Source organism: Schistocerca piceifrons, chromosome 6, assembly GCF_021461385.2.
Source record: "Schistocerca piceifrons isolate TAMUIC-IGC-003096 chromosome 6, iqSchPice1.1, whole genome shotgun sequence".
In the NCBI taxonomy this organism is placed as follows: Eukaryota; Metazoa; Arthropoda; class Insecta; order Orthoptera; family Acrididae; genus Schistocerca; species Schistocerca piceifrons.
The window spans coordinates 147,182,523-147,197,039 of record NC_060143.1 but is presented as its reverse complement, the minus strand read 5'-3'; the positions used below and the strand labels follow the sequence as shown (position 1 = coordinate 147,197,039).

The following is a 14,517-nucleotide window of genomic DNA, read 5'->3' as shown; positions in this document are numbered from 1 at the left end:
AAACACTGGAACACGTGAGGCAATACTGACCTTACGACTTATCTTAGAAGAAAGATTAAGGAAAGGCAAACCTACGTTTCTAGCATTTGTAGACTTAGAGAAAGCTTTTGACAATGTTGACTGGAATACTCTCTTTCAAATTCTAAAGGTGGCAGGGGTAAAATACAGGGAGCGAAAGGCTATTTACAATTTGTGCAAAAAGGAGATGGCAGTTATAAGAGTCGAGGGACATGAAAGGGAAGCAGTGGTTGGGAAGGGAGTAAGACAGGGTTGTAGCCTGTCCCCGATGTTGTTCAATCTGTATATTGAGCAAGCAGTAAAGGAAACAAAAGAAAAATTCGGAGTAGGTATTAAAATTCATGGAGAAGAAATAAAAACTTTGAGGTTCGCCGATGACATTGTAATTCTGTCAGAGACAGCAAAGGACTTGGAAGAGCAGTTGAATGGAATGGACAGTGTCTTGAAAGGAGGATATAAGATGAACATCAACAAAAGCAAAACAAGGATAATGGAATGTAGTCTAATTAAGTCGGGTGATGCTGAGGGAATTAGATTAGGAAATGAGGCACTTAAAGTAGTAAAGGAGTTTTGCTATTTGGGGAGCAAAATAACTGATGATGGTCGAAGTAGAGAGGATATAAAATGTAGGCTGGCAATGGCAAGGAAAGCGTTTCTGAAGAAGAGAAATTTGTTAACATCCAGTATTGATTTAAGTGTCAGGAAGTCGTTTCTGAAAGTATTTGTATGGAGTGTAGCCATGTATGGAAGTGAAACATGGACGATAAATAGTTTGGACAAGAGGAGAATAGAAGCTTTTGAAATGTGGTGCTACAGAAGAATGCTGAAGATTAGATGGGTAGATCACATAACTAATGGGGAAGTACTGAATAGGATTGGGGAGAAGAGAAGTTTGTGGCACAATTTGACCAGAAGAAGGGATTGGTTGGTAGGACATGTTCTGAGGCATCAAGGGATCACCAATTTAGTATTGGAGTGCAGCGTGGAGGGTAAAAATCGTAGAGGGAGACCAAGAGATGAATACACTAAACAGATTCAGAAGGATGTAGGTTGCAGTAGGTACTGGGAGATGAAAAAGCTTGCACAGGATAGAGTAGCATGGAGAGCTGCATCAAACCAGTCTCAGGACTGAAGACCACAACAACAACAACAGATAATGTTTGAGGTGTTGTTTAAATTTGGGAAGCTCATGGACAAGTGATTTCAGTGATGGTGGGAGAACACTGAACACCTTGCAGCTCATGTAATGGACTCCTTTTTGTACAGTACTAAGGTTTTTTAATTCATACTGGAGGTCCATCTTCCTCCTGGTATTGTGGGTATGGTAAGACTCATTGGTTTTGTATAGTTGCTCATTTTTACCAATGAAGCATAACAGGGAGTAGATATAGTGACATGCAGTTGTCAATATCCCTAATTTTCTAAAAATGTTTCTACTAGAATATCTAGGCTGGATTCCACTCATTACCCGAATAACTCTCTTTCGGTCAGTGAATATTTTTTTGGAAAGTGGCTGATTACCCCAGAAAACTATGTCATACATCAATAGTGCATGGAAGTAACTAAAATAAGAAGTTTTTGTGGTGTCTTGGTCACAGACAATGAAAATCATACAAATAGCGAATGTTGCTGAACTGAGTTTTTTGAGAAGTTGAAAAATATAATCAGACCATTTTAGATTGCTGTCAGTGTGTACAACCAGGAACTTGAATGACTAAACTTGCAGTAACTCACTACCATTACAGTTAATACTTAATTGACCCCCACTTCATTACTTACTTGGAAATGAGCAAACCGGGTCTTGTTGACATTTATTGATAACCCTTTATTTTCAAACCAGTTAACTACTTCATTAAAGATAATATTGTCTGATTCCTCAGGATTGTGGTTGGGAGTTTTGTTGATGAGGATGGAGGTGTCATCAGCGAAAAGAGTAAAATAAGTTTTAAAGTTAGTACACAAGGTCATTAATAAAGATGAATAAGAGCAGGGAGCCGAGTACTGAGCCCTGAGGAACACCACAGCCAACAGAGTCCCACATAGATGTCACAGGGTGCCCCTTAGTCATTCAACATGACCTTCTGCTTTCTTCCAGTTAGGTAGGATTTAATTCTTGAGCTGATCCACTTATACCATAATATTCAGCCTTTGCTAAGAGGATTTCATGGTTAACACTATCAAAGGCCTTAGAAAGGTCACAGAAGATACCCAGAGGAGATAATTAATTATTAAAAGACTCTAAGATTTGATGGGTGAAGCAGAAAATAGCTTGCTCTATTGATACACCCTGTCGAAATACAAACTGGCTACTGTTTAATACCTTATAATAAATGAGTCTTTTCTGATCCAATTTCTCAAGAATTTAAGACAAGGTTGTTAAAAGGGAAATAGGCTGATAGTTGGTAATGTCAGTTTTGTCTCCTTTTTTAAAGAGAAGTTTCACAATAGCATACTTTAGTTCCTCATGATCACCCCATGCTGGATGGATTCATTGAATACATGGCACAGCACCCTGCTTATTGGCTTACAGCATTCCATCAGTAATCTTGAAGATTACTGCCAATGGAACTCTTGCTTTTCATCTCTCTAATTATATTCTCAGTTTCATGTACTGTGACAGGAGACAGTTTAATCTGCTTGGTTTTTTATTAATAGTTTTTTGAAGGGATAATATGGCTTCATTAACAGAATATGTTTTTTCAGTTTGGGCTACTGATGCCAAGAAGTGATTGTTAAAAACCGGTAATTATTTCAACATTATCATTTGTTTTAGTTTCTAGGGTGTTTTCTGCAGCAAGGATTTTACCTCTTTCCCTTTATATTACATCCTGTATGGTTTAAGTTTTATTATTAGAGACATCAATTTTTGATTTTATAGAAATACTTAGAACTTTTTTAAGGATAGAGCAGTATAGTTTGTAATGTTTTTCGTTTTCCATAACTGGATTTGAATAAGACATACAGATTACATTTCCTTCTGCAGGAGGTTTTGATGGCCAAAATTAACCAGCTTTCATTAGAACAGGTTTCATGTTTGAATTTAGTAGTCCTTTTAAGAATAGGCAGATAAATTCATTTAGAAAAGCATTATACTTGTCATTAACAATGTCAAAGAGCTCAGTCAACTTCTTTTAGGAAATTACAGAAGGTATTGATAGATTGTGTGCTAATTACTCTGAAAGTTTTACTGCAGGAATTGTTCTTACTAAGAGGGCTAACACCTTCAACTGAAAGTAGCTGACCATTATGGTCTGAGAGCCCCTTTAATATGTGTTTTACAGTTGTGTTTAGATTTCTGCTTCTGTCTAAGAAGATTTCAATTTGACTCATGGAATTAGCTATGACTCCAGTGGGAAAATCAACCAGTATCGTTAAATTAAAAGAGCTAATTAAAAGTGATAATTCAGTTCTTCCCATGTTATCAGTACGAAAATCAACATTAAATCACATAAAATTATAATATTTTTTGTTTTTGCACAAAAAATGAGTTAACAGAGATTCTAACTGTTTAGGAAAATACTGATTTTGGCTGCAGGAGTCCTGCAAAATGAGAGGACAGTAATTTCAGAAAAACCAGTACAGATTACAACTCCACAGACCTCAAAATGTTGATCAATACAGTATTCACTCAAGTCTAAATATTGATAAGCTATTTTGTTCTTAACATAAATTGCCCTATTTTGTTCTTAACATAAATTTCCACTCCACCTTTATCTAAAGAATGTCCACAATAAAGAGCTGCTAGGTTATAGTTATTCAGTTGCAGTGTGTCAGAACCAAGTTTCATAAAGTGTTCACTAAAACAGATTTCATCAGCATTATTAATAAAGTCCTTGCCTCATGAAGCTGCCTGTTTGTAGGAAGTCAACAGACAGAAACTGAGTATTTCGAGACAGTTTGCAAATATTTTCAAACTGTTTATTAGACTCGGTTATTTCTTTGTTTATGCATGCTTCATATATAAGGCCATATCTATGAGGAATTCCCATGATGATCATTGCTTTACTATCATTAGAATCAAGTATCATCTTCAAGTTTTGGACAGCACTCGATAATTCGTTTTTGTAAATGTCGTTGGCTCCCCCCACTATTACCGTTCATTCACTTATATTTGTAGGAGAGCCATCTTGTATGTTTTTTCAAATTTCATACATTGGTCCTCCTGATTTCACAAAACTGCAAACATTGACATCATGATCTTCACATAACATTTTTGCTAACCCACGACCATGACTATCTGAGTGTTTAATATTTACATTAAGGGATTTCTTCCCTATCTTTCTCAATGTATTACAGATATGTTTTATTTGACAATACACTACTAAAATATACCATCACACTCAAGGGATCTCTGTTATCCCAAAAGTAATATGGGAAAAAAATTAACATTTCTATTTAAAGTTTTTGTTATGGACTCATTTCTCAATGAACAATATTTTAGGAACCTTGTAATATTTTTTTCCCCAAAATGTTAGGAAAAGATAAAGTCAAGATTGAAATTAGAAATGTTTCTAATGAGAGTAATGTGTCATTATTGTTCCACATTTTTGATTGTCCACTCTTATAACTAAGTTTTATTTTATGCTTGTTATTATGTTTGCATAATGTTGATTAGTTCTTTGGCACTGAAAAGCTTCATGTCTTACTTCTTATAAAGAGTTTACATGATGAATCTAAAATTTTTTCATTGTTTCTGACCTTGTTTTAGACAACCATTCTGATTTTTTAAAATTATTTCAAATAGTGATGCCTTGAAACTCAATTATGGTAGTAATATACAACTTCAAGAATTAATCATAATTCCTATACTCTCTCTCTCTCTCTCTCTCTCTCTGTCCCCCCCCCCCCTCCCCCACCCCCACCCCCTCCATCTCTGATGCACATGGTCCAACAATAAAACTAATGGCTCTAAAGAATTAGAAACACACAGTTGTTCTACCAACTTCAAAGCTAAATGACTGATATATTTCTTGCAGCTGTGGAACCTCTAAGCACTGCCAACCACTGTCCATTATGTCACAGCAACATTCCACCATGGGAGGATGGTTGGCGACAGCATTTGATGAACCTGCCCTGTCCAAACCACCCCAGGAAGAAGCACATTAAAAATCGTACGTAATCACATCTGGTTCAAAAAATGAAGCACTTCACTAATAATAGTATACCAATAATATTATTTGGTATGTATTTACAAAACTTTAAATCTCTGCATAATAATTTTGCCACAATTTCAGTTACTGTGAAAAACAAATATGCATCATTATGAACAAAATCAAAAATTCCAACTATGAAATTTTCTTATGTCATCTAATTATATCAGAGAATTCGTTTCAAATTCATTGGATCTGTGAACAAAGTTTTGTTTGCATGTTTGTTGTACTTTCTAGTGCTTCCTCTACTTTTGTTACAAATTTTTTTATGTAATTAAAAAATTAACCCAATTTGGAGGAGATGGTGGAGACACTTTAAAATGCAGACACCATCAGGTTTTATCATAAAAGCAGTATATGTAAGTAATTATGATCATCAAGCAATAAAGTTAGGCTAATTTGTCAATAGGACAAAAAATCGTTGATGTGACAGGTAATTTGGTTTTCAATAACATTTTAAATTTTTGATATTAACAAACATTTGATGATAAAACAATGGGAAATGATCATCAATGATTGAAAGCCATGAATTCGTGATAGTGTAAAATCATATAGCATACTTTCCTACACAGTTGAAAGATATACAAACAAATCACATTAATACCCATTTTATATATGAATGGATCTCAAGTTGCCGTAGATTATGACAATATTACACATCTTTAGATGTTATAATCTGTTATAAGATTGTCAAAACAATTATCTAAAACCCAGTTGAGCAGTGCAGGTTTGAGAAACAGAGAGAGAGAGGTACACTGATAATGAAAACTGCTACATCATGCCAGGCAATACTGCTGCAGAATGTGTAATGCGTTGGTTGGTTCCCAGATGTGATGGAACTGCACAATATCCTAAATTTTAGCAAAGCTGTTGAGACTTTAGCCCTTATGAGGCAAACTGAGGAGCTACTTGATTGAAAAGTAGCGACTCCTGTCTCGTAAACTGACATACGGTTGGGAAAGTGATGTGTTGACCACGCGCCCCTCCACATCCGCATCCAGTGATGCCTGTAGGCTGAGGATGACATGGTGGCTAGTAGAATTGAAGGAAGAATGAGAAGCTGACAGAGTGGCTGATGTACGTAATATCATGAAAAAAATTCTGTGTGGAAAGACATTAACATTTAATAGCAGTGTTTATCTGCATAAAAGTAAGGTTGTACGTACCAAATCCTTTAAGAAGTATTAAATGTCAATATTTTAGGCACACAACTTTATAATGTAAAGACTGGGCATCATGCAGTAACTGTAGAAAATATATGTTGCTTCAGTATCCAACTACACACTCATGTTAACTGATGAGGTCATCAGAAAAAATTTCTTAACTCAATGATGTATCTTGAGTTATTGCATGTTATATGTTTGGTTAAACCTAAGACCATAAGTACAATATGAAAAAAAAAAAAAATTAGATGATAGACAGTGCTTTCCTGTGTACCATGGAACTGCTATTTACGAGGATGTGTACAGTCTCAAACACAACAAAGTGACCAGTCAAATCATTACTGAATTGAGGGTTAGTACTTTCTCCCACTGACACCTTCAGTAGTGGTAGAGCCACCCAGTCTGAGATCAGCTGTCCTATCTATTTGGAGGGGATGCTGTGGGAAATTAAAATGACCACGTAGGCACCTTACAGTGAAGTGAAAACCATGAATGAGATGCCTACCTTTACATCATTTGTGATTAAAATAAAAAAGCTGCCACAAAAAGTTCAGATGTTGACGCATACTGAGACCAGTAATGAAAGAGAATCAACATGCACTTGTAACTGCACTGACAGAGGCACAGCAATCACTATAAAGCAAGCTACCTCCTCCAAGTAACTAGTGAAACCTACATTTATGAACAATGCACAATGCACAGAGAATAGAAAAGATAAACCAACTAGTATATGCAAAATAGTTTAATTCCCACCTTCATTGACAAAAGATAAACAGGGAACAAAAAATAGAAAACATAAAAGACTAGAGTCCAAAGACATCAGAATACTCAACACTAGTTTATCTGACAATTCTGAAGAAACTTGTGCATATGCTATCGTCTATGGAAACTGTTTGGTGGAACTGCTGCGCCCCTCATCCAATACACCATTCTGTTTAGGTTTCCTAGCATGGCAGAAGGATAAGGGGAAAGACAAAGCTCCCATATTGCAGTGGAACATTAAATGGATTCATGACACATGTCAAGAGACTGAAATTCCTAGCACAGGGAAGACTAGTGTACTCAGAAACTCAGTTTAAACTCACTGCTGACCCTGCCCTAAGAGGCTTTACTGTCCACTGCAAGCCTTACTAGGGAAAGAGCCAAAAGAGGGGCAGCTGTGTTCATAACACATACCACTCCTCTGTTGTACACTTGGCTACACAACTTCAAGCAGTTGCTGTTGAAATTCATTTGGGTGAAAAAATCAGAGTGTTCTCTCTGTACATCCTATCACCAGATGAATTAGATATGAGGATCTCAAAAATAATACAGCTCTGTGACCATTTCTCCTGTTGGGAGACCTTACATGCAAACAGTGTGTAAAAGAGCCCATGAACTACTTCCCCAAGGGAACAATTTTTAGACAGGAATTGTGTATTCTAAACACTGGCAACCACACGTTTCAGCCCCACTACTGGATCAACATCAGCTCTGTTCTGCTCTCCAGCCCTCACAGATTCCGTTCAGTGAAATGTTGCTGCTACCTTCAGTCCAGTGATCATTTCCTACACTATATCAATCTATCATCTAGAGCAACCACTGAAAGAATGCCACCAAGATGCGTGAACAGCCATATTCCCACATGCATGTCCTTGTATACAGGGTGGTCCATTGATCGTGACCGGGCCAAATATCTCACGAAATAAGCATCAAACAAAAAAACTACAAAGAACAAAACTTGTCTAGCTTGAAGGGGGAAACCAGATGGCACTATGGTTGGCCTGCTAGATGGCATTGCCATAGGTCAAACATATATCAACTGCATTTTTAAAAAAATAGGAACCCCCATTTTTTATTACATATTCATGTAGTACGTAAAGAAATATGAATGTTTTAGTTGGACCACTTTTTTCGCTTTGTGATAGATGGCGCTGTAATAGTCACAAACATATGGCTCACAATGTTAGACGAACAGTTGAACAGTTGGTAACAGGTAGTAGGTTTTTTAAATTAAAATACAGAACGTAGGTACGTTTGAACATTTTATTTCAGTTGTTCCAATGTGATACATGTACCTTTGTGAATTTATCATTTCTGAGAACGCATGCTGTTACAGTGTGATTACCTGTAAATACCACATTAACGTAATAAATGCTAAAAATTATGTCCGTCAACCTCAATGCATTTGGCAATATGTGTAACGACATTCCTCTCAACAGTGAGTGGTTCGCCTTTCGTAATATTCGCACATGCATTGACAATGCGCTGACGCATGTTGTCACGCGTTGTTTGTGGATCACGATAGCCAATATCCTTCAACTTTCCTCACAGAAAGAAATCCGGAGACGTCAGATCCTGTGAACATGTGGGCCATGATATGGAGCTTCGACGACCAATCCACCTGTCATGAAATATGCTATTCAATACCGCTTCAACTGCACACGAGTTATGTGCCCAACATCCATCATGTTGGAAGTACATTGCCATTCTGTCATGCAGTGAAACATCTTGTAGTAACATCAGTAGAACATTATGTAGGAAATCAGCATACATTGAACCATTTAGATTGCCATCAATAAAATGGGGGCCAATTATCCTTCCTCCCATAATGCCACACCATACACTAACCTGCCAAGGTCGCTGATGTTCCACTTGTCACAGTCATCGTGGATTTTCCATTGCCCAATAGCGCATATTATGCCGGTTTACATTACCGCTGTTGGTGAATGACGCTTCGTCACTAAATAGAATGCGTGCAAATAATCTGTCATCGTCCCATAATTTCTCTTGTGCCCAGTGGCAGAACTATACATGATGTTCAAAGTCATTGCCATGCAATTCCTGGTGCATAGAAATATGGTATGGGTGCAATCGATGTTGATGTAGCATTCTCAACACCGACGTTTTTGAGATTCCCGATTCTCGCACAATTTGTCTGCTACTGATATGCAGATTAGACACAACAGCAGTTAAAACACCTACTTGGGCATCATCATTTGTTGCAGGTCGTGGTTGACGTTTCACATGTGGCTGAACACTTCCTGCCGGCCGGAGTGGCCATGCGGTTAAAGGCGCTGCAGTCTGGAACCGCAAGACCGCTACGGTCGCAGGTTCGAATCCTGCCTCGGGCATGGATGTTTGTGATGTCCTTAGGTTAGTTAGGTTTAACTAGTTCTAAGTTCTCGGGGACTAATGACCTCAGCAGTTGAGTCCCATAGTGCTCAGAGCCATTTTGAACACTTCCTGTTTCCTTAAATAACGTAACTATCCAGTGAACGGTCCGGACACTTGAAGGATGTCGTCCAGGATACCAAGCAGCATACATAGCACACACCCGTTGGGCATTTTGATCACAATAGCCATACATGAACACAATATCGACCTTTTCCGCAATTGGTAAATGGTCCATTTTAACACGGGTAATGTATCATGAAGCAAATACCGTCCGCACTGGTGGAACGTTACGTGGTACCAGGTATTTATATATTTGTGACTATTACAGCGTCATCTATCACATAGTGAAAAAAGTGGTCCAACTAAAACATTCATATTTCTTTATGTACTACATGAATATGTAATAAAAAATGGGGGTTCCTATTTTAAAAAAACAGTTGATATCCGTTTGACCTATGGCAGCGCCATCTAGTGGGCCAACCATAGCACCATCTGGTTTCCCCCTTCAAGCTAGACGAGTTTCATTCTTTGTAGTTCTTTTGTATGATGCTTATTTTGTGAGATATTTGGCCTGGTCACTATCAATGGACCACCCTGTACAGCAGGATGACATTTGTATCTCTTCCTGTTGAAGGAGGGGATGTGTTTCCTTTAATTTAATATATCTCTTATGGAACCAATGTGTAGATCTGCTGCAACCTTTAAATGGAAGTTTGAAATTAGATACACCCACTTCTAAAACAGAGTTCTTCACACGAATCTACAACGGCCTCATTGCTCACGCTTAATTAGTTAAAAAGTCATTCCATTGATGGGTGAGCAATGGTATAGTATGCAGGTGCCTATGGGACGGATTTTTTTATGTATAGGGTGCATCATGAGGAGTTGTTGCCTGATGTTGAGTACTAGTCCACCTTCAGCATAGATGCTTGGAATAGGGCAGTTCTCATGGGTCCATGTTCCATATTAATTCCTCCACCATGTCTAGTATTTTTAGATACACTGTGTACCCATACTCAAGCCTGAATAGTATGAAGGCTTTGTGAAACTCCAGCAGGCAAGTTTGATCTATTTCTCATGAGCTGTGACTAACAACATTTAAAATATTTAGTGCTTTTAGGCCCAATTCTTTCATGTACGTAATGTGTGGCCAACAGGTAAAATTAAGAATAGTGTCCACCATCTTCAGTTCAGCAAAATTAAAAATAGAACATGGTTGGTTGGACAGGATTACATATAGACTCGCCAGGTGAAAAATTAAAACCTTTCTTCTCTGCCTGTTCTTCTAAACATGTTTCAACTGAAGGTTGGTTGGCTATAATACTCGAAAAAGAAAAAGGGGGTTAGATTCTGTGGACATCAAAGTAATTAGAGATGAAGCTCAAGCTTGGATTATTGAAGGATGGGAAAGGAAATTGGCCATGTCCTTTACAAAGGAGCTATCTAACAATAAACCTTAAGTTAATGATATCAATATAATAGAGGGAAACATTCCACGTGGGAAAAATATATTTAAAAACAAAGATGATGTGACTTACCATACGAAAGTGCTGGCAGGTCGATAGAAACACAAACAGACACATACATACACACAAAATTCAAGCTTTCGCAACAAACTGTTGCCTCATCAGGAAAGAGGGAAGGAGAGGGAAAGACGAAAGGAAGTGGGTTTTAAGGGAGAGGGTAAGGAGTCATTCCAATCCCGGGAGCGCAAAGACTTACCTTAGGGGGAAAAAAGGACGGGTATACACTCGCACACACACACATATCCATCCACAATATGTGTGGATATATATGTGTCTGTTTGTGTTTCTATCGACCTGCCAGCGCTTTCGTATGGTAAGTCACATCATCTTTGTTTTTAAATAAACCTTAAGTGATTTATGGAAACCAAATAAAACCTAAGTTTGGATGCCCAGATGAGGATTTGAACCATGACCACCACCTTTTAAGCAATTGCAGTGCTTTACCAATGCACCAAATCACTCAGTGCAAGGCTGGAGAGGAACAAATGATACAGACATCATCCACAAACAACAAACATGGGACAAGATCTCTTATTGTCAAAGTTACCTTATTAACAGTTATAGGGGACACAGTCACACTTGATAACTTCTGTGATGGACACTGCTCTCTTGTTCAAAACAGTCACAGAGAATGTCACCAATTTGCTGTTTAAAATAACATGGAGAGAAGAAGCACCATATAAAAATGGAAAGATGTCCTTGGAAGCTGTGTTCGAGGAGCTGTACAAGAACGTTAGCCTCCCAGTAATATCACAGGCCTTCTCGAAGTGGACTGCATGTATAGATCACAAAGACATGAAAAGAGCATCATAAATAATAAATGAGGGGAAGACTTTTAAAAAAAGGGGGGGGGGGGGGGGGGGAGGATAGAAAGTGCTCCATGGAGATGGAATCAACAAAACTGCAAAATCAGAACACTGGTTCTAGAATAAAGAGATGTTTGTTCGTTCTATATTCTATTTCCATCTTAAAGTCACACTTTTCTTTAGTTGAACACAGTCAGCTGTAACCGGTACTTAATTTTATCATTTTTTTTTATTTCGGCAAAAATATACATAATATAAATCTGCCATGGGTAAAATAGTCATTTAATTTTTTGTATCATAATTAATATAAAAAATAAGTCACTTTGTCTTTGACACTTCACTGGTATTTCATACACTTGGTGAATATTCATATCTCTTGATTATGATTTTCAGTCTGCAAACTGATTAATAATTCATTTTCAGGTTCCAAATCTCCACCAGAGGACAAACACAACAGTAACCAGTAATCACATCACTGTCATATATACTCCAACTACAAAATAGAGAATGTGGGAAATGGGTACCCTTCAGTTTTATAATTGTCTTCAATATTCATATTATACATCGCAACAAATGTAAACCTTGGACTTGCTTTTTAAGACTCAATGTACATATTAAAAATATTTTTTTTCTTTTTTTAAAAAAAATTGAGAGAAATTGTCATTGTCTCCAAAGATCCTACGATTTACCTTAGCACATAGTGACAAGACTGGAAGCCACAACATGAATTTTGAGATGGTTTTACAAGGTGCTCTTATATTATACATATCTAAAAACTGTTGTAATAAAATTGTCAATAATAATTTATTTAGATATATCCTGAACATGTAGTACAGATCATAATTGACTGGATACATTACGTTTCACATTTACTGGTCTACTTGCAATGGTTAAGAAGTTCAACTGCACGGGTGATAACCTAACAAACAGCATTGATACAAGGAAGGCAACAGAGGTAAGAAGGCATCTGATAGACTCTGGGTACTTTCCACCAAACCAATAAGTCAGTTTTAAGAATTCCTTAAATGACTGTAATTGCAATAATATGTTTATTTTAGCTCTTTTTGTGAACTTCATTAACGGTCATCCATATGACTTTTGCAATTTTAAGTGACTTAAAATGAATGGATACTACACAATAACTCCAACATTACAACATTTCAATATTGTGCTGCAATTACACTAGTGAAGTCAAGTTGTACGGCGTGTGACAGTACATACAAGATAATTTAAGAACCAAATGCATGAGGTTAACATTTACAACAAGAACAGTCAATGTCTATCAGGTGAAGATTACAAGAAAGGAGAGTTGATTTCTCATAAGACTGCAAACTGAAAGAGCTGGTCTACATGCAGCAATTCTTAAATTATTTCCAAATGTATCAACCACCCGAACAGAGTCACATGGCATACTGCTTTATCAATGTTTGTATCCTGTATGGAGAGGTCTACTGCATGGAAATGAAACCATCATATGACAGACACCTGCATATTTTTGCTGCCACAAAATGATTAGTTGGACAAGGAATTGATTAAATACAGTACCAGATGGAAACTAGTGAACAAATTCTGCAGTTTTTTATGGGTGATCAAACACTTCTCTGTGTAATGTTAAGAGAATAAGTGTTCTGCATAGAACTGTGAATGGGTAAATGTCATCAGGAATGACTCCAACACTTGCACGGAGTATTCCACCCCCCTTGCACTATTTATCATGGTCATCTGATGACTATAGGTAAGTGTCCTAACCAAGTAATAAAAATTAAAATCAAACACTTCCTACTTAATCTCCTTCCAGCTTGAAAGTGTAATCCAAACAATACACAGAACGCTTAAACACGTCCACCAAATGACAACTGGAAGGGTGTGGAATCCAATGGAACACACAGCTGTAACAAATGCTTTCCAAGCAAGCGTCCTAATGAAGATTACTTTCAACTGTAACAGAAAAATTTGCCGTTTTATCCACATATTGATGTGGCCACACACTTGTCAAAAATTTTACCAAACATTATTTTAGCATCAACAGCCTAAAGTCATGTTATCAAGGACGTTCATATTATCTAGACTGTCTACAAAACAATATTTACTCTCTATTTTTGAATGATTTTGATCCCACTCCCAAAGTAAGTGTCACAGCTATAAATACAAACATATTGTGCTATGTCTGCAACTGAGAGAGAGAAGATTCTTGAAATAATATCAACCACCAAGTTTTTAATGTTGTCAGTGGATGTGATAAGATCATTAACAGTGAAAAAAGGGAGAGATGATTTTTTTTATCAAAGCTTGTACTATGTTGGGAATAAATTGGCAGACCTGACTGACTATGGGAATATAAACCATTGCTTTGATAACAAACCATTTCATAACATATCAAAATAAGGTGCAAACAGTATAGGAAGCAGAAAAACCTGGAAAAAAACATATGTATCCCAAACACACACACACACACACAAACACAAGCATCATTATTCAGTGGTAAAAGTGATCAAATTATGTATTTTAAAGAACAATAAAAAAACACTCAGCAAGATCTAACTTAGTATGTGCCTCTATAGCTCTGTTACAATAATTTTGTGATTGACATATACCAATGGCAAAAGATGGCATTACTTAATTGTGTGTAATATACCATGTGCTTATACATGTGGCACATGTTCCCATGCCACAAACAAAAGTGGAACAACTCTAGACT

The 14,517-nt window shown here is 37.0% G+C and overlaps 1 protein-coding gene across 1 annotated transcript in view; it reads left to right on the top strand.

Moving 5' to 3' along the window:
- The window catches only part of LOC124802828 (centrosomal protein of 104 kDa), a 455,266-nt gene extending 442,848 nt beyond the window's left edge, over positions 1–12,418 (top strand). The window contains exons 17-18 of the mRNA XM_047263836.1: positions 4,995–5,129; positions 12,243–12,418. Coding sequence (XP_047119792.1) covers positions 4,995–5,129; positions 12,243–12,286 — 179 coding nt within the window. The 3' untranslated portion in view covers positions 12,287–12,418. The remainder of the gene's footprint in view (positions 1–4,994; positions 5,130–12,242) is intronic.
- Positions 12,419–14,517: the final 2,099 nt, after the last annotated feature.